General features: G+C 40.7%; 2 protein-coding genes across 2 annotated transcripts in view; one reads left to right on the plus strand and one right to left on the minus strand.

The window, feature by feature from the left end:
* Positions 1-3,639, minus strand: part of LOC117407561 (zinc finger protein 852-like) — a 16,648-nt gene extending 13,009 nt beyond the window's left edge. The window contains exon 1 of the mRNA XM_059018222.1: positions 2,489-3,639. Within this exon, the coding sequence (XP_058874205.1) occupies positions 2,489-2,816 (328 nt within the window). The 5' untranslated portion in view covers positions 2,817-3,639. The remainder of the gene's footprint in view (positions 1-2,488) is intronic.
* LOC117407620 (zinc finger protein 184-like) lies at positions 3,639-20,605 on the plus strand. Its single transcript, XM_059018215.1, has 4 exons — positions 3,639-3,727; positions 10,664-10,861; positions 13,010-13,330; positions 14,026-20,605. Exons 2-4 carry the CDS (start codon positions 10,702-10,704, stop codon positions 14,721-14,723), a joined length of 1,179 nt encoding a protein of 392 aa, XP_058874198.1. The 5' UTR covers positions 3,639-3,727; positions 10,664-10,701; the 3' UTR covers positions 14,724-20,605.
* Positions 20,606-21,666: the final 1,061 nt, after the last annotated feature.

Below are 21,666 nucleotides of genomic sequence, written 5' to 3' on the forward strand. Positions count from 1 at the left end.
GCACTCCACGCGGAGCGCCTTTACTGGATGCGCCACTCGGGAGCCCTTGCATGTTTTATCTACAAGAAAGAGAAACAGCTTCTATAAAAGTCGTACATTATCATTTAAAAAAAAAAAAAAAAGTAATGTGAAACTCTACCTGTAGAGTGCTGTTCCTTCGTGAGGTTCTCCACACAGGAACTATTCAAAAGACCCTGCAGCTCACTCATGGGCCGGCACCCTAAAACACTGTGCATTTGTTCATAAAACAATTTTTTTTTGTCTGTTCCCGCTCCGATTGTTGCCATCTTTACTTTTTCTGTGGTCAACCCACAGTTTTTTTTTTGTCCCAGCACAGTTGTGTGTTCATGTGAATCTGTTTATCTGCAAGGGCTTTTTCTACTTTTTCATAGACTCGAATATTCCGCACAGCGCCCATTAATTGATTTTGTATTTCTGAGTCCACTCGCGGCCAGCCATGGCTGTTAAAACAGTGTTTCCACTGCTGGCCGCAACAGCCCTGGCCGGCCTCGGCAGGTTTTTCTGGCACGCTTTGCTTTATCGTACCTGATGTGGCCAGGCTGATGACAAAGGAACTAGGTATGTCATCATGTAGCAGGAAGGCGTGTCCTTATATGAACCAGAAACTTATAGAACAGAACATGTGGTGGCATGTGGGAAAATGAGGAGACAACATTTTTGTAATCCGTATGGGCTGACTCGGAAATCAAAAATAATTAATGGGCGCTGTGTGGAACATTTGAGTCCATGAAAAAATAGCAAAAGTCCTTGCAGATAACAGATTCACACGAACACCACAACAGTGCCGGGACAAACAAAACTATGGGTTGACTACAGACAAATTAAAGACAGCAACAAATGGAGCGGGAACAGCCGAAAAACATTTTTTTGTTTTATGAACAAATACACAGTGTTTTAGGGTTTCCCTGCCTTGAATAGTTCCTCTGTGGAGAACCTCACGAAGGAACAGCACTCTACAGGTAGGGCTTCACATATTATCATTTAAAAAAAAATGTCATTTATATAAAGCTTTTAGTAAACCAGAAGCTTATAGAAGCTATTTTTCCTTTCTTAGATAAAACATGCATGTGACATTTTTGTAGATAAATATGTAAGCTTTAATGTTCTCTCTTGAAAGCAGGAAACGGTGTCTGCTAACAGTAATCATGCTTCGGTAAATATTCAGAGCTCTACAGTGATTCTAGAGTAAAATGTGTCTTGGGGGTTGTTACAGATTAACAGAAAAGATCACAATATTTTTTTGCCCAGGCTAAATACAACGACAAAACCGTGCTGTTTATTTTGGCTGCTGACTGCCCCCTTCTGGAATATTTTATTTGCATTGATCCGATGTTAAACATGTTTGTTTCTGGCATCGATAAAAACACTAATGCTACCTGCTTGGAAATCCTGCATGCTTAAGATGCGTTCCTTGCTAGTGGTGCTTGATTTATGTATTGTTTTTAATGGGATGTTTTTAACATGGGAGTGTCACAGGATGTCTTTAGTGGTGATGTCAGACCCGGAAGAACACAGCACACAGACAGGACTGGCGAGTGATGAAATCGCGCCGATGTGTCGGTTTATTGTAAAATAAACAGATTTAACAAGACAAAAACACTTTGTAAAACAAAACGGCGCGGTGGCCACAACAAACAAAAACAAGTAATATGCTGGTGGCAAAACCAGCATACGTAGCAATTGTTATTTTAATTACTTCTAGTTTTTACCCTCCTCTCCTGACCACACAACCCTGAGTGAGTGAAACTGATCCTTTTTATACAGCTGCACCGAGACTCGATTGCTAATCAATCATTCAATTGGAATCTTGGTACATCTGCACATGAACTAATTGTGCTCCCTGTGCTAACATCCTAATACCGACTTTAATCTGCACGTGGAGTGATTGTACATTTCCCCATGCCTAAATACAAATATACACTTTACATTACCTGTGCTCCATAACCCACACTCTGTGCACCACTTCAATAATACATATAACAGACAACATTAACACGCCACATACAACATATAACACAAACTAACACACAGGGGTGGGGCACCCTGCCACAGGGAGCTCTCAGATTCACTTTCAATCCGTCTTCTTTTTGGTTTGGAAAATTGGGTCTTGAGAATGCTGTATGCAACAGTGTATAGCTCGGGCAGTTTTTATTTTCCTAAACTTCTACTACTACGGGTTTCTTTAAAATGCTGCACAATTAATTCCCATAATCCCCCAGTGACCTGATGATGCAGGACAATAACTTCTAGGTAAGATTTACAAACATAACTAGTAATTTCTTATAGTCTGGAAAATTAATTACACTGGTGCAATATTAGGACAGTGAATCGAGTTATTAACAGCACTCATAATAAGCACTTTAAAAGTGTCTTAAGGGAAATTCTAACTAAGACCTCACCAATACCGACTAAAAGTTATTTAAAGAGTTGGAATTATCAAGCAATACCATAAAAAAAAAAATCTTACCTTGAAATAATCCCTGGTTCTCGTTCCTCTGAAAGTCTTGTTCATTGCAGTCGGGGTTCATGTTTCTGAGAGGTTGTTTAATGTCTGCATCTGCAGCGTTCATGCATTCCCGCACTGCTTTCAACTCGCTCTCTGATATTTCCAATCTCAGCTTCAGACTTTCATTCTCTTTCTCCTTTCCAGCCATTTCCATTCGGAATTCAGTGAATTTGCCGCCGACAACTTTTGTGATTTGGCACAAGACGGTGTCTACAGCCGCTTTCACTGCGTGCTCGATGGTAGAGGCGAGCTCGTCTTGAAAGAACGACACGGAGACGCTGACGTCCATCTTCACTGACTGTTAGCTTGAGACTCGAGTAGCGGAATTCTCTTTGACTTTATTGTATTTGTATTTACTTTTTTACTAGAGAATTAACATTCATATAAAATCATGAATTATTCTGGTGTGATAAATAAGGAGTAACTTTCGTCTTTACGAACCCAGCAGATGTCTGCTTGAACTTAACGCGTTTGTTTTCTCAGTAAAAAGTCATATCGACCAGGTATTAAACATCTCTGTAAATATGACTCACACGCTCCTCTCTGTCTGAGTTCTTAAATAAAACAGAAAATGACCGTCTCGGAACACCGTAAAGATTATACATTAACAAAAAAATAATAATAAATCAGCAGAAAACATTTAAACCCAACCCAATACTTTAAACACCAGAAGCTACAGCCACCTCTCTCTCCCACAACAGCATATAAACAACGCAAACGTTTCAATTTCCTGCACCAAATGAAAGCGTCACTAGCAGCGTGCGTGAACGTCGCGTATTATTGGCTACAGAATAAACCCAAAACCCAGCTTGCGAGTCTGATTGGCTGACCTCCCTGTCGAAGCACGGGCGGGATCGCGGTGAGGAGGTATGAAGCAGGATACTAGAGGTCGCCATGGTGGCTCTTACTACGGTGTGTTTTATTATACAATATCCTGTGTCGATTCACAACGGCGCCAGTTTCGTCACTCTGCTTTGTTGTACTGCGCTTGTTCAATGTGCTTTGTATTCCAAAGCGGCTGCGAGTGTGGGGTTATTGTATTGTATCTGACTTATTAACACATTGGACTTTGTTTTCTTTTTTAAAATCGGAATGTTTTACAAAGTGACGGTTTGTATGTGAAACGGAAGTCTTGAGATAGACTGAACAAAAGAGGCAACAGCAACTTACACCGATGCAGAGCGATATACAGCGAGAGAGGTAAGCAACACTTTTTCAGTCATGCTACAGCACCGTGTACCAGTGCTTCCCAACCCCGGTCCTGGGGACCACCTGTGTCTGCTGGTTTTCATTTCAACTGAGCTCTATTACTTAACTAGAACCTTAATTGAAATGATAATTAGCTTAATCAGACCGTTTTAATTGTTTTCAGCTCTTAACAGTTCAAGCATAGTTCAAGATACTTATAAAATGTTACAGCTAACTTGAAATCTGGAACTGTTCAAGAGCTGAAAACAAGTAGAAAGGTCCAATTAAGCACATTATCATTTCAATTAAGGGTCTAGTTTAGTAATTGAGAGCTCAGTTGGAATGCAAACCAGCAGAGACAGGGGGTCCCCAGGACCGGTGTAGGGTTATTTTCAGGTACCTTGTAAAACGTGGCTAAATAACTTCCACTAAGAAAGCAGGGGAGTGCCCATTCAAATCGGGTACGTTTTGCTGTTTTCTGTCTTTTACATCTTTTTAAATTGAATGATGTATCATATTTTCCAGTCTTTTGCATCATTGTTAATTATTATTATTATTATTATTATTATTATTATTATTATTATTATTATTATTATTATTAGTTTATTTAGCAGACGCCTTTATCCAAGGCGACTTACAGAGACAAGGGTGTGTGAACTATGCATCAGTTGCAGAGTCACTTACAACTACGTCTCACCCGAAAGACGGAGCACAAGGAGGTTAAGTGACTTGCTCAGGGTCACACAATGAGTCAGTGGCTGAGGTGGGATTTGAACCGGGTACCTCCTGGTTACAAGCCCTGTTCTTTAACCACTGGACCACACAGCCTCCTATAATAATGTAATTTATCATATTTTTCCACCATTAAGAAAACAGTATGTAAATATTTATCATGTACAATACATTGGATCTTGTACATTTTTTTAGTTGTGCAATGCGATGGACTCATTTTGTCTTGCTCATTGTGAATATTTTTTTCTTTTTATAGAAATTGATTGTCTGTTTCCAGTGTAAGTTTGCAAAAAATAAAGTATAATTAATGGTAAATGTACCACTGTTTGACAATAGGAAAACACCCATCAGATCGCAATTGATTGCACCTGTACCAAAATCTGACAGCGTATCACTTTCAATGTGACAACTTATTGCTTTCTGACATTACATGGGTCGAGTTTTGGTATGCATAACACATTCTTCCGATGTACCACGTTCTTACACTACACCAGGGTTGAAAACCACAGCAGTATACTTAGTGTTCCACATTAAGTTTTTATCTTTAAAAACATTTCCCAGGAATTTGTCAGTTTATTTTACATATATTAAAATAGGGATACAATAATTAAAATAATTGTTTTTAATTGAAACATCAGTACAAATTGGGGACACAAATCTCAGTATACACACTTTACATGTGGAATATGATGCGTAGCAGTTCTGGTTTCTGATTTAAGTTTAATGTCCCTCTACCTGGCATGTATGATGAAGCAAAATCTGTGCAAATTGAAGCCACATTGTCCCAAGTTGGTGCTTTGTGAACATTTAGGCAATCGCTGTGCTGAAAGAACTAGTACCTGCAGAAGGTATGAACATGACATCAGCACAAAACAAGCCAGGTTTATTCGCTTTGAAATCATAAAAAGAAAAGGAACTGGACGGTGGCAGCCATCGGGAGACACGTCAAAAATCACACTAGACATTTTGTCAATGCGTTCCATAAGTTTACCAACTAAAGCATCACCATTTTCTGTCAAATATTTACAATTAAGATTGTCACCGTTAGGTAGTGTTTTAGCGGATGGACAGTACTGTCGCTCGAAGACACCAATATACCTCTCTGCAATAAACAGTGGCTGTCCAGCAAAGCACAGCACTCTAACTCATTAACAGTCATTCTGCGCTCTCTTTTATTAAAGCGCATGTAAAAGCAGCAGAAATGGATTTCTTGTCTCTCAGTTCACTTTCTTTTTTTAGTTTAATGTGTTGCTTATATTTCAGTATGTTCTTTCATTGTCAGCACGAACATGCACCTCACTGAAGCAGTATTTTGTGTCCTCTGCCTCATCTGACCCACTTCTGCTATTTTTGCTTCTTGTATACTTCAGAACATTTGTTTTCTTTTGTATATTCATAAACTGATTTACATTTTCACCCAATTCCTCAGCCACTAAAAACGATAGGTTACGAATGTAACCACGGTTCCCTGAAAGAAAAGATGACCACCAAAACAATACTTTTGGGATATGCCTGCTTGTCAGGTATTTACTGAGCATTTTATATCAAAGCTGCTGATAGGCCCCTCCGTGGAGTGACGTCCTTGGTCCCGCCTCCTGGGGTAATAAATAGTCACTGCACGGAGACTTCAGTCTCTTTTGCATTGAACCCACGAATGCGAGTGATGCGACTTCGCAAGATGGCGGTCATCTTCTCTTTCAGGGAACTGTGGTTACATCCGTAACCTATCATTCCCTTTTAATTCGAAGATGACCGCCAAAACAATACTTTTGGGAAAGTATACCAAAGCCATTGCGAGGGAGAATGAGCGGACAGCACATGAGGGACGTCTTGCTACCACCATCTAGTGTTGGTGGTGTGAGTGTGCAACCTCAAGGACCCTTGTGCCTAATGAAGGCATAGAGGGATCTACCACATTAAGTTGGTAGAATCTGGTGGATGTACGTGGAGTAGCCCAGCTAGCCGCAGTACATATATCGGTCAATGAGGCACCTCTAAAGTGGGCCCATGACGTAGCCACACCTCTGGTAGAGTGAGCGGCCACCCTCCCAGGTGGGGGTAGGCTGGCATTAGTATACGCAGTCGAAACCGTGTCTACAATCCAGTGAGACAGTCGCTGCTTAGAGAGGGCTTGACCTCGGGTCCTTTCACCGTGACAGACCAAGAGCTGGTCAGACTGACGCAGCGCTCTCGTTCTATCCATATAGCATCTCAATGCCCGAACCGGGCAAAGGGAATTCAATCTCTGATCCGTCTCCTCAGCAAAGGGAGGGGGGTGGAAAGCCTGTAGTTCCACTGACTGATTCAAGTGAAAAGCTGTAATCGCGTTAGGGAAGACAGCAGGGTTTGTGCGCAACGATACTCTGTTTCTATTGTCCGAAATACGCATACAGGAACTGTGCATTCACAATGCCTGTAGCTCATTGACCGGCTTAGCGGAGGTGATTGCTAATAGAAAGGCTGTCTTCACAGAGAGATATTTCAGCTCTATGGAATGTATAGGCTCAAACGGGGCCTTAGTGAGAGCCTCCAATACCACGTCTAGACTCCATTCTGGGAGGGCGTCCTTCCTAGAGGGATGTAACCGCCGAGCACCCTTTAGAAAATGGGTCGCTAGTATATGGGCACCCGGGGATACTGAGTCAATGGGGACATGGCATGCTGATATGGCTGCTAGGTACACTTTCAATGTAGAGGGGGATTTACCTGCCTCTAACAGATCTTGCAGAAAGTGTAAAATAATTGCTATAAGGCAATAGATGGGATCATGACCTCATTCTAAATTGGTCATGCACCAATTTAGAAAATACATCCACTTGTAGGCAGAACCTGAGAACCTGAATCTCCTGGGCCATCTAGGGGCCACCAGGAGAACTGTCGACTTGTGCTCCGGAATAGGTATAGACGGGAAAGCGTACAAAAGCGCTTTGGGCCATTCGTGCGCTAGGACATCGACGCCTAGTGGATCTCCACAGCTGCGGAGGGAGAACCACAGGGGGAAATGGGTCGTCTCTGCCGTGGCAAAGAAATCGACCTGGGCTTCCCCAAAGCATTCCCAAATGCGCTGCACCACCTGAGGATGCAGTCGCCATTCTGATGGGTGAGGACCCTCCCTCGTGAGGAGGTCAGCTGCCCAGTTCACCACTCTTGAGAGATGGACTGCCCGGAGGGACAGGAAGTGCTTCTGTGCCCAGATCAAGAGCCGAGAGACTATGCGAAGCCTTCCCTGGTGGTTCACGTACGCAACTACCGACATGTTGTCCATGTAGACAAGGACATGTTTGTCCTGGAGCAAAGGGAGGAAATGTTGCAGCGTGAGGTGAACCCCTTTCAGCTCTCGCGCATTCATGTGCAGGGATGTCCAGTGACCCGACCAGGGTCCACGGACTCTGCCTTCCCAGACCACCCCCCAACCGAAGTTGAATGCGTCTGTTGTCACCATTGACGGTTGTGTAACACTCCCATCCTTACGCCTTCGCTCAGGTGAGAGGCTTGCCTCCACCAGCGTAGTGCTTCCCAGCATTGGCGAGACATGGTCAGACAACGTTGTCTGTCGCGCTTGGGGTGTAGCCGAAAGGCATTGAGCCATGCTTGGAGTGGGCGCATGTGAAGTAACCCCATCAGACCCATCAGACCCAGTAGTTTTTGGCACAACACCAACTGTACTGTGGACCCTTGTTGAAACAGGGCCAGACAATTGCAAATGGCAGCTACTCTGTCGCCTGACAGGTAGGCTTGCATCGTAAGGGAATCTAGCCAGAGACCCAAGTTGGCATCGTTGAGGGTGAGACCCAGCCTCGACAGATGCTGTGTCACAATCGCTGTGTGGGCAACTGCTCCTTCCTGGGACTGGGAACAGATCAACCAGTCATTCAGGTAATTCATCACCCTGATTCCTTGCAGCCGCAAGGAAGCTAGGATGGCATACATGCACTTTGAAAATGTGTGGGGGGCTAAGAAGAGGCCGAATGGCAGCACAGAAAACTCGAAGATGCTCCCCTGAAAGGCGAAGTGGAGATATTTCCTGTGCGCTGGATGGATAGGAACATGAAAATACACGTCCTTCAGGTCCACTGTTGTAAATCAGTCGCCTGGCCGGACAAACTGGAGGATGTGGAGATGTGTGACCTTCTGGAACCTCCTCTCCCTCAAGAACCTGCTGAGGTGTCTCAGGTCTAGGATGGGGCGAAGGCCGTCGTCCTCTTTTGGCACCAAGAAGTATCTCAAGTAGAACCTCTCTCTTTGAGAGGTGTGTTCTACGAGACGGATGGCTTGTTTTAGAAGTAGTGTTTCTACTTTTCTCTTTAATTTAAATTACTCCCCTCTCCACATCTGTTCTCCAGTCAACGAGCACACAACCAGAGGGAGTGCTTCATGCTTCTATATATACAGTTATGCTAGGATTCAATTACTTATTAATTATTCACTTGAATCCCAGCACATGAACCAATTTGTGTAATCCCCGTGCTCACATACTATTACATACTTTATCTGCACAGACCCATTTATATCCTGGGCACCAATATACACCAACATTAACACACCACACACACACGGGCAGGGCACACTGCCACACACACACAGACACTCAACAGCATGCTGGAGTGTAAGGGTCTTTTTCTATTTAATTTTTTACTGTAAGCAGTAATGAAGAAACAACAGTAACTAACAACCTGTAGGGACATGAGGGCCGCGCGCAGCGAGAGGGTGTGCCGAGGTCGCCCAGAGTCCTCGAGTTAAGAGCGGTGCTCAGCCGGGCTGGGTCTCACTGGAGGATCCCAAGCACTTCTGTGTTTTCTGCTTTCACTGTGCTTCTTCAGAGACTCTCTTAAAATCAGTTTTCCCTGCAACAACTGGCCGTGCTTTAGTGCAAAACTCACAATACATGTTTTAACGTAACCAGGGAATTTCATGAAGCACACTTGCTTTTTCTGCTGTGAAGGTGCACTTTCCGTCGGTTCATTGTCTGAATCGTCTATAAGCTGCCGGGCAATAGAATCATCATCAACAAATTCTCGTCTCTCACTCATGCACGGCACTTTAAAAGACGTTGGTGTGTTTACGTGTTACGTATGAGTGTAATGAGTGTAATGAATGAAAAAAAAAACAAAAAACACACGGCTCTGCTTGTTGGTGTTTTCAAGTTTTTTTTTTAAAGGTCAATGTTGGTTTAGGAGCCAGCGGCGCCTAACATAGAAAATACTGTCGCCGAAAATATTTTTAAGTGGCGTTGCTGCAGTCTGGAGCCCTGTTGGGATTACCTTTTGAAACATTAAAATAAAAACCACACAAAGGAAAACAGGCTTTATATTGCACAGAATAAATTATGATTTATTTATAAACTATGATTTCCCAGTGTTATGTCCGTATGACCAGTCTTCGGGGAGAATTTGTCATGTGCTTAGTGATGTCATTGATGTCATAACAAGTAACGGGAAACATGCACATAAGGGTGCAGAGTTAAGGTTGCGTGGCTACCTTAACATGCAATTTCCTTTTGGACTTTTGCAATCAAACCTTAACGTTACTTTTAACTCAATTTTTGCCATTGAATATGTATATAATCTTTTAATTATAATTATTTTAAGTAACAGATATGATAACAGTTATAACAATAACATTTTGAGAAACTAAAAGCAATTATGAATCATCAAGCTTGTAGCAACATAAGTAGGCTAGCAGACTTCGCCCCTCCAAATAAACTCGCCCATGATTGACATGAAACAAAGAGCATATCAAAACCATTACAATATTAGTATCGGGCAACAAAAACGTTATTATTATTATTAGTTTACCTGATGCCTTCATCCAAGGCGACTTATCAGTATTACAATAGAAAATACAATATTCAGAAATATTCAAAAGTTTTTAGTGGTGGTAGTGGTAGTGGTAATGCTACCAACCATCCCAATTTTCCCGGGACAGGCCTCATTTTAGTGAGTATGGCCCGGTGTCCCCACAAGTTTAGTAAAATCGTAGCCCCACATGCATGTCTTTTGCAAGTTTCTTCAGTCTGTTGCAGCACACAGAGGAATTCATATTACAAAGGTGCAGCAGATATCAAGAACATTTCAAATAAGGCTTTATATTGATTTTAAATATGATTGGATTAAAATATAATATTGATTTCTAAAGTGCGAGTTCTGTGGAAATTCAAATAATAATGCTTAATATGCAGTCTGAAATACAAACAAAGTCTTGTCTCCTTTTCTTCAGTGAGAACGGATTAGCCTTGCTCAAAGGAAGTTTCTGAGATGGAAGCAGCTCACATCAGCCCAGAGCTTCCTATTCGATGGGTTGTTTCTGCAGACAGGACTGTTGAGATCAAGGAGGAAGTGACTGAGCTGGGGTGTGACCAGGCCAATGAATGGATCCTGCAAGAGGAAACACCACCTTCTAGTATCACTGAGAGAGGTGAGGGAAACTGGAATGCTAGAAATACAGGAAACCAGTACATTATTTCTGTTTTTGCTTCATTTTATAGAAGAACTACATTCCTCTATAGTTTAACCTTCTGTGCATTTTACTTTAAGAAAGCAGTTGCCATTCCAGTTTGTTTACATTTGCATTCAGATTAATATAGGGTTTAATGTTTAGGCCTACATGACCAAATGAATGTAAACACCCTCGAACATACTCTCTTGCTTATTTTAATCAGTTTAAATGAAGTCTTATCTCAGCATGATAAAACCATGTTTTGCTTCTCAAAAATAGCCTGCGTCTTAAATTCAAGTAAAGTATAGTGATGCATGTATTACAATCGGCAACAAAAGATGTGACTACCCGAGTACACAAGCAGCAACGTGACTTACTGACAAGAAAAGATGAACCAAAACATTAATGCCTGATCTTGAATCGTCCATGACATACAGGTAGCCATTTTCAAAGAAGAGTCATTAGCTTCATGAGGAATTCAAAAGATAATAGTTTACAACTTCAGCGTTTCTAACAAACACTAGCAACTTGGACAGATCGGACATGCTGATCAGACCCCTGTATTTTTCGACATGCCAAGCCATACCACAGTTCACAAATTGGGAGAAAAACAGGTCTCCATATGCGTATGTTATGTTGTGTTAGTTGGTATAGTTCTGACTGTTGTGTTTGCGATCAGTGCTGCTGTGGTTGCTGTGTTACATGCCGTCTGATGTTGTTGTGGAGTGTTGTGTTGTGCTTGCTGTTGCCAGGATGCGTGATGCTGTAAGTGAGTGAGGGGTGGGTGTACGACAGAGACACCATCATAAGTACTATAGTACACAGCACAATAAACAAGCTCCATGGTTAATCTAAAACAACACCGTTTTGTACGATACAACAGCATAACTGAGGTTGTAGCTTTGTAAATGCATATTTTATTTGATGTTTTATTTTTTCTTCAAATTGAGGGTAGTAAATTTGGGCTGCGTCCTTAAATTCGAAAGAATACAGTATGTTTAGACTGATTGCAGGTGTCGGCAACTTGTCCATACATGGACATGCATGTCCCTGGCAGTGAATACGTCTAACACACACACACGCATGTAATTGTATATAACTTCCATTATGTTTGTCCGTGGACAATATATATATATATATATATATATATATACAAAATAATAGTTACTAAATAATAGTAATTATTTTAATAGTTTAAAATAATTTTGCACAGGACAATTTTTCAAAGGTAGATATCAATGTTAGACAGCTCAGTCAGTTTCCAGCCATTAATTTCCAATTTCCAACCATTAATATCTCGACAATGGTAGGGGGTAGACTGATGTCATTTGGAACATAAATACTTTGTGACATTTTGAATTTACTTGTGCTAATGAATGCCCATACCAATTTTCAAGACATCCGAATGAGCAATTCTCAGGATATACTGCAGTCAATACAAACATACAGGCATCTCTTCTGTATCCCTGTAACCGGAGAGAAGTGTAAATGGAAATTTTACAGAAGCTAATGAGGTAGTAAAATAAATTTTAAAACCACTGTTAATAAAACATATTAACAACATTCAACAGCAGATGATGAGGGGAGCAGTGAAAATGTAATTGAAAATTGATTTCACACCTCTCTATTATCATTGCTTAGTGGAAATTGTCCTTGTTAAGATGTTGTTGCTAAGGTTTTAAATGAATTTTCTTACTTATCTTGCCATTTTCACTGCTCCCCTTATCCCTTCATTCTACCCTGCCCATCACATCGCAGTATCTCTGCTAAAAGCCTGACCTGGATGCAGCTGAGTTATGGGTGGTTTGGCATTTCCTGATTTTCACTGCTCCTCTTTCATTGTTCACTTTTCCTTGGTAAAGGTGTTACAAGGCTCACCTTTGACCTCATGGTAGTTGAAATAGGAGTAGACTGTTGTGGATATGGCTGCAATGAGGGAGCATAATTCTAAAAATGTGGGTAAAATAAATGGGCACACTCAATATTAAAAATGTAAAATAAATAAATACACAGGCCATCTCCCTGTGAATTGTTCCATCAGAATGACCCAATGACAAAGGGCAGGCTTTGTAGAGGAGCCTGGCTAGTACGCTTAGAGTTAAAAACGTGTAAAATTCTTTCACACAGATGCCAAAGAGAGCCATGCTATACTTAAATGTGAAGCACAGGAGGGGCCAAGGATAGAAGCAGTTTACACACTACAGGAGTCATTTGATCAGGAGTGGTGTGCAAGTCTAAAGCAGGTTACAGAGCTGACATGTGTTAAAGATGAAGAGGTCCCTCGACTGGAATGTGTTCCTATTAAAGAGGAATTCATAGAACAGGAATGTGTCCCCATCGCAGAGGAAGTTCCTACTGAAAATAATGTCTGTACTCTTGAGGAGAACAATAAGCCTGGATCCAGCCTGTGTGATGATTGTCCACCTGAATGTGAACTGGGATTTAGAGGTAATTATACAAAACAAGAAACATTGAGCTGCCTGTTAACCTTGCAGAAATGAGTTACTAAACTGTAGAAGTGTGCTGAAGATTGACATTTTTGGTCATTCCAGCTCAATTTAACCTGACCACTATGCCTATGGCTTGCATCTGCTAGATGTGTACACACTAACATACCACTTTTGAATGCTGTTAGATTTTTGTCTTTCCCTGTTTCTAGTAGACTGTTTGCAGTTGTGCTGCTCCCACAGCTTTATAGTGTTGCTGGGATCACATCTCTCATCACTGGGTGATGCCTATCCAGTCGGGTTGCTAAGTGTCACCAGAAGAAACATTTCAATAAAGCACTTGCATATAAACCTGATCTTATACTTTTATTCCTCAAAGTGATATTAAGTGGGGTGGAAATCAGTGACTGGTAAATGTGAGTGATATTAACTGGAGTGTGTTAATAATCAAAGTGATATTCTCAGGAATTTCTGCCTATATGACACCCATTATATTCTGCCTGGGGAAATTCAATGTGATGATAGAAAGGAGGCTGGTATGAACAGGAGTGATATTAAGCGGGTTTGACTGGATTCTCATCAGAGTTCACTCTCGGAGTTGGTCATGGTTATGAGGGGAAGCTCTGCAGAAGAGCGAATGTGTAAGAATGTTGTACAATAACCTTGGTCTCTTCTGTTGTTTTTTTTTTCCTCTAGCTGCTAAAGGAAATCTCACAGGAGGGACCCCATTTCCCTGTGCTGATTGTGGGAAGAGTTTCAGTCATTTATCACAGCTTAAAATCCACCAGCGGGTTCACACAGGAGAAAAACCTTATCCCTGCATTGAGTGTGGGAAAAGATTCAGTCGTTTTTCAGACCTTAAAAGACACCAACGGGTTCACACAGGAGATAAACCACATCCCTGCACTGAGTGTGAGAAGAGATTCAGTCGTTTATCAGACCTTAAAAGACACCAACGAATTCACACAGGAGAGAAACCTCAACACTGCACTGAGTGTGGGAAGAGATTAGGTTCTTTATCACAGTTTACAATCCACCAGCGCATTCACACAGGAGAGAAACCTCATCACTGTACTAAGTGTGGGAAGAGTTTCAGTCATTTATCACAGCTTAAAATCCACCGGCGTGTTCACACAGGAGAGAAACCTTATAACTGCACAGAGTGTGGGAAGTGTTTCACTCGTTTGTCAGACCTTAAAAGACACCAGCGGGTTCACACAGGAGAGAAACCTTATCACTGCACTGAGTGTGGGAAGAGTTTCACACGATTAGCAAGTCTTCAATCACACCAGCACATTCACACAGGAGAGAAACCTTATCACTGTACCGAGTGTGGCAAGAGTTTCACGCGATTGGCAAGTCTTCAATCACACCAGCGCATTCACACAGGATAGAAACCTTATCACTGTGCTGAATGTGGCAAGAGTTTCACATATTTAAATTCCTTGAAAATACACCAGCTGACTCACCAAAATGCGAAATCTTATCAATGTAGTGAATGTCTGAAGAGTTTCAGTCACTTACCAAACCTTAAAAAACACCATGAAATTTACACAAGAGTGGAGCCCTATCCCTGCATTTAATGTGGGAAGAAGTTCAGTCAGTTACTGGGTCTTGAAGGACACAAGAGAATCCACAGAATTTTAGACACTTGAGGACACATTGAAACCAGGAGTAAATCTGACTAAAATACAGAGATATTTACTGAAAAGAAAATAATAAAGTTGCTTGATAAATAGGGTAATTCCTAATCACTTCAGATCAAAAATGTACACTCACGGATTGAAAATATGAACTACTACATCTTGTTTGGACCATTGATCATCTTCTTGACCATACTGTTTTTGTTACGACACATTAGTAGTCTATGAAATAGATTGTAATTGTGTGAGCAAGATTCCACTTTTGTCACTTGCATTGCTGAGTCTCTTCAAGAACATTAAGAACATAAGAAAGTTTACAAACGAGAGGAGGCTATTTGACCCATTTTGCTAATTTGGTTGTTAGTAGCTTATTGATCCTCACCAAACAGCTTCTTGAAGGATCCCAGGGTGTCAGCTTCAACAACATTACTGGGGAGTTGGTTCCAGACCCTCACAATTCTCTGTGTAAAAAAGTGCCTCCTATTTTCTGTTCTGAATGCCCCTTTATCTAATCTCCATTTGTGACCCCTGGTCCTTGTTTCTTTTTTCAGGTTGACATTGTCCATACCTTTTAGGAATTTGAATGCTTGAATCAGATCACCGTGTAATCTTCTTTGTTCAAGACTGAATAGATTCAATTATTTTAGCCTGTCTGCATACGACATGCCTTTTAAGCCTGGGATAATTCTGGTTGCTCTTCTTTGCACTCTTTCTAGAGCAGCAATATCCTTTTTGTAACGAGGTGACCAGAACTGAACACAATATTTTAGGTGAGGTCTTACTAATTCATTGTAAAGTTTTAACATTACTTCCCTTGATTTCAATTCAACACTTCTCACAATATATCCGAGCATCTTGTTGGCCTTTTTTATAGCTTCCCCACATTGTCTAGATGAAGACATTTCTGAGTCAACATAAACTCCTAGGTCTTTTTCATAGTTCCCTTCTTCAATTTCAGCATCTCCCATATGATATTTATAATGCACATTTTTATTGCCTACATGCAATACTTTACATTGTTCTCTATTAAATTTTATTTGCCATGTGTCTGCCCAGTTCTGAATGCTGTCTAGATCATTTTGAATGACCTTTGCTGCTGCAACAGTGTTTGCCACTCCTCCTATTTTTGTGTCGTCTGCAAATTTAAGGAGTTTGCTTACTATACCAGAATCTAAATCGTTAATGTAGATTAGGAATAGCAGAGGACCTAATACTGATCCCTGTGGTACACCACTGGTTATCTCGCTCCATTTTGAGGTTTCTCCTCTAATCAGTACTTTCTGTTTTCTACATGTTAACCACTCCCTAATCCATGTGCATGCATTTCCTTGAATCCCTACTGCGTTCAGTTTGAGAATTAATCTTTTATGCGGGACTTTGTCAAAAGCTTTCTGGAAATCTAAATAAACCATGTTGTATGCTTTGCAATTATCCATTTTCAATGTTGCATCCGCAAAAAAGTTAAGTAGTTTAGTTAGACACAATCTCCCTTTCCTAAAACCATGCTGACTGTCTCCCAGGATATTGTTACCATATAGGTAATTTTCCATTTTGGATCTTATTATAGTTTCCATAAGTTTACATATAATAGAAGTCAGGCTTATTGGTCTGTAGTTACCTGGTTCGGTTTTGTCTCCATTTTTGTGGATCGGAATTACGTTTGCTATTTTCCATTCTGTCGGTACAACCCCTGTGTCAATAGACTGTTGCATGACCTTGGTTAGCGGTTTGTAAATAACTTCTTTCATTTCTTTGAATACTAGTGGGAGGATCTTATCCGACCCAGGGGATTTGTTTATTTTAAGAGCTCCTAGTCCCTTTAACACTTCTGCCTCTGTTATGCTAAAGTTATTTAAAATTGGATTGGAACAGGTCGACATGTGGGGCAGGTTGTCCGTGACCTCCTTTGTAAAAACCTGTGAAAAGTAATCATTTAATATATTTGCTATTTTTTTTCTTTATCTGTGATTTTGCCATTTGTGTCTCTTAGACATTTAACCTCCTCTTTGAATGTTCTCTTGCTGTTATAATATTGGAAAAACATTTTGGAATTGGTTTTAGCCCCCTTAGCAATATTGATTTCTCTCTTGGCCTTTCTAACTTCCTTTTTGACTTGTGTTTGCAGTTCCAAGTACTCTTTCTGTGTACTTTGTTTTTGGTCCCTTTTAAACGCTCTGTAAAGTGCCTTTTTTCGCTGAATATTTTTCTTAATTGATCTATTAAACCATTTTGGCCATTTTGTTTTAGATTGAGATTTGTCTACTTTTTTGATGTAATTGTTTTGTGCCTCTAGTACTACATTTTTAAAAAACAGCCATCCTTTTTCTGTGGATGTTTACTCTATTTTACTCTAATCTACTTCTGTTAGTTTCTGTTTCATACCTTCATAGTTTGCTTTTCTAAAACTGTAAACCTTAGCTTTAGTCATTACTTTTGGGGGTTTAAAAAATATTTCAAATGAGACCATGTTGTGGTCTGAGTTTGCCAATCGCACTCTGACTTCTGTTTTAGTTATTCTGTCTTCGCTATTTGAAAAGACTAAATCAAGGCATGCCTCCCCTCTAGTCGGTGCCTTGACAAATTGCATTAGAAAACAGTCATTTGTCATTTCCACCATTTCAGTTTTGTCCGTCGTGCCCCCCATCGGGTTTTCCCATTTTATATGGGGGAAGTTGAAATCCCCCATTAGTATGGCTTCTCCTTTTCTACACGCATTATGAATGCCATTGTATAACAGATTATTTTGCTCAGCGTCTGAATTTGGCGGTCTATAGCATGCTCCTATTATTATGCCCTTTAAATTTGTGTCCATTATTCTGACCCATATTTGTTTTCTTTGTCCTGATTTAACACCTGGGCTTCAAGACTATTTCTTATGATAGTGCTACCCCTCCGCCTCTTTTGTCCTGCCTGTCTTTCCTATACATTGTGTACCCACTAATATTATATTCGTCTCCATCACTCTCAGACAACCAAGTTTCTGTAACACCTATTACATCGTAGTTACTTGTTAGTGCAGTGGCTTCAAGTTTTAACATTTTGTTTCTGAGACTTCTAGCATTTAGATAAATACATGTAATAGTTGTCTTACCTGAGTTGTTGCCCTTGTTTTGATGTGGTCTCCCTTCTGTTTTTTTGTTTTCTCCCCCCTTTCTAGCTTAAATGCTTCTGTACCGCCTGAAGGATCCTTTCTCCGAGTAGATTGGTTCCCTTTCTGTTTAAGTGCAGTCCGTCCCACCTATATAAATAGTCCTTGTTGTAGAATATGCTCCAATGTTTAAGAAAGGTGAAACCTTCCTGTGTGCACCACGATTTCAGCCATGCATTTTGATTTTGTATTTCCAGCTGTCCATATGGTCCTTTGCAAGGTGTCGGCAGTATCCCAGAAAATACCATCTTGTCTTTTAATTTCCTTCCTCGCTCTCTGAATTTGTTTTGCAGGGTTCTTGGTCTGTCTTTTACAATGTTGTTTGTACCGATGTGGACGACTACTACCGGGTCGTCTCCTGTTCATTCTAGGAGCCTGTCCACATTCTCAGTGATGTGCTTGACAGAGGCTCCTGGAAGGCAGCACACTGTTGTAGTAAGGGGGTCCAAACTGCGAACTGAACTTGCTGTGTTTCTCAGTATGGAGTCTCCAACGATCATGACCTCCCCTTTTGCTGCCTGGCCAGCACTGTTTATAGGGTCCTGGATGTTGTTTTTTTCATTCTCTTGATGTTGGTTTTGGTCATCTGAATGTTGAAGTGGCTCAAAATTGTTGGATGTCTGGATTTCTCGTGGTTGTGTTTGACGACGTTTGTCTTTTTCCCTGCTTCTGCCTATCTGAACCCAGCTGTTTCGACTTTCTTCCACCTCCGTGGTGGCTTTCAGTCTGCTAGGGGTGCAGACTTCCATGAATTGTGGGTGTGTCAGCTCCTCAAGCTCCTGTTGCTGTCTCATTTCCTCCAGCTCCTTTTCTAGCAGGCTTAATCGCTGAAGCAAGTCCTGGATGGTGCGGCACTTTACACAAACTTGGTTTTCTCGGATTTCCCACATCATGCAGTTGTCACAGATTACTGGCTTGAAGACCTTTTTTTTTTTTTTTTTTTTTGGAAGTTTAGTTTAGCTTCTACAGCTGTCAACCTGCTTTCAACTGCTCCTAACTGCGTTGTACTTGTCCACGACTGTACTTCTCCCACGCTGTCGCTGGGAACACTGCCTGCCTTTTGTTTGTTTGTGTTTGTGCTGCGGGCTCCGCCCCTCCCCCGTGTCTCAGAACAACACATAATTTGAATAAGCTGCTCCGAGTTTCAGAAAAATACATTCAGAAAAATACATGCAGCTGTAAGGCTTTAAGCTGCAATGTTTTCTGATTAAAGCAACTCCAGATTTAATTTAAAGATGCAATTCCTCCTTTCTGCTTCTAACTGCGTTGTACTTGTCCACGACTGTACTTCTCCCTGATATAAGTTACAAATAGAAACAGTCCCAATGGTGTATATACAGTTATGGGTAATGGGGATTCTCCAGGTGTAAATGTTTGCCAGTCCATGTTGAAGCCTGGCAGGTTCCATATGCGTGCTTCTGTTTGTCTTGTTGCTCTACAGTAATACATTATTGATAAGTTAGGCTACAGCACTTTAATTGCTCATTTTAAAACTTATTTCCATTTCACATCTGCTACATTCTGCTGTACCACTCTTTATTTCGTCTGTTTGCTCGTGTTCTGTATTTGTGCTGTTGATTGAGTTGGACAAGAGGCGTCTTTGTGTTTGAAGGAACAATGGATGGGTTCTGTGTAACCTTCCTCAGATGAGGTAGAATCATTCCCAACACAAAACACAAAGACAACAGTATACAATTATTTATAAAATAAATTATGTCAATATTATTAAGTGTTGACATGATAAATGACAGATAACTCAAAAAATACTGGCTTTAACACCCTACCATCTCTGATTTACGCCAAACTCAGTGCTCAGGGTTCATGGCAAAACAAAAAAAGCACATTCACGTTTTCAGCCTGATCAGGTCAAGGGGTCATAGTTGGTTGATTTTGAACCCTCCAACTTTAAATCGATCTTAAACTCAAAAACTGTTTGAGCTGTGTTAGGTGTCCTTTTTATTGGAAATTGCATGAGCAATCCAGAAACTCATTTAAAATCGATCATATGTGATTGATGACCTTTCATGTCATATCTCGGCCATCAATCACCGATCTTTTTTTTTTTTTTTTGCGTGGGTCATAGCCATGACTACGGGCCATGTCTCCATATAATTGGTTTAGGGCTCGGATGGGTGGGGCGTGCAATATTATAATTACGAGGACGCATCGCAGGCGCCACCATTTCAGGTGAGTTCACTGCAGATTAATTTTGTTATTATTAGTTTACTTTTTCCATGTTCTCGTTGTTTCTGTGTGTATATGTGTGTAAAAGGATGCAGAGACATTATTTAGCTGTAGTCATTTATTATTATTATTATTATTATTATTATTATTATTATTACGCTATTTGTTTTTTTATTATTAGTTTACTTTTTCTTTGTTTCTGTGTGTGATTTATTTATTCTAGTTTTGAAAATAAAATGTCGACCCAGGGGACTTTTTCAACCTGAAAAAATAAACAAGGACCAGGGGTCACAAATGGAGATTAGATGTGGCATTCAGAACAGAAAATAGGAGGCACTTTTCTACACAGAGAATTGAGGGTCTGGAACCTGCTCCCCAGTAATGTTGTTGAAGCTGACACCCTGGGATCCTTCAAGAAGCTGCTTGATGAGATTCTGGGATCAATAAGCTACTAACAACCAAACGAGCAAGATGGGCTGAATGCCCTCCTCTCGTTTGTAAACTTTCTTATGTTCTTATATTGAAAGTTTTCATCTGATTTTGCTAACTATCATAATAAGCTTGATCTGTTCATTTAGTATAGTGTAATGTTTTCATGTTTAGGAAGTAGTACTCAGGGTCGGGTTGCCACCTTTTCCACAGACCAAACCCGGACATACCGTATTACTTTGAATTAATGCCTCACTCAGATATCAGCTTTTTAATAGAGGCCGTCCTCAAATAAATGCCGCTCTCAATAAAGAAATGTAAAGGTATTTTTTTCTACTCCTGCTCAAAAAATGAAAAGAAACTCTGTCTATGTACATGACACCCCCGAAGAGACTGCAACCTCAATCCAGCATGTAATACAAACTAATGTACACCTGCCTTAGTAAGCAAATGTTATTTTATAGTACAGTCCCGACAGACAACCCAAGATGAACTACTTACAGCACAGCAGTCCTTCACATCCCTTTTTTTCCAGCAGAGTTCAGTGCCAACACAGCAGGGGATAAAACAAGGGCTGTCTGTTTACCTCATCGTCAGCTTGGATGGTGAAAACTTAAACTCAGAGGAACTTAGAGCTTTGCTGTCTATCTATTACTCATGTAACAGATAGACTTAACATTGTGTCAATGTGTTGATAGTAGAAATAGCCAGAGTAGAAGGGTCTTATGGAACAGACAATGTAAGGCACATGGCTGTGCTTGTGACCTAACTCCACCTGAAAGAAATCCAGCAGTGTAATTTTCACAACCATTTAGTCCTGCCTTAATAATATCATAGTCCGAGAAGTTGCTCCTCTCGGTGTCGTTATCTACTGTGTTCAATGCCATTTAAAGCATCCCGACTCTGTCTAAACACAGAATATTGTATTTATAT

Source organism: Acipenser ruthenus, chromosome 58, assembly GCF_902713425.1.
Source record: "Acipenser ruthenus chromosome 58, fAciRut3.2 maternal haplotype, whole genome shotgun sequence".
Taxonomy (NCBI): Eukaryota; Metazoa; Chordata; class Actinopteri; order Acipenseriformes; family Acipenseridae; genus Acipenser; species Acipenser ruthenus.

Excerpts from the sequence above, each read along its gene's own strand:
- LOC117407620 (XM_059018215.1), top strand. The coding sequence starts at position 10,702 with ATGGAAGCAGCTCACATCAGCCCAGAGCTTCCTATTCGATGGGTTGTT. Across the intron at positions 10,862-13,009 it reads TTCTAGTATCACTGAGAGAG|ATGCCAAAGAGAGCCATGCT; the intron begins GTGAGGGAAACT and ends TCTTTCACACAG. Across the intron at positions 13,331-14,025 it reads ATGTGAACTGGGATTTAGAG|CTGCTAAAGGAAATCTCACA; the intron begins GTAATTATACAA and ends TTTTTCCTCTAG.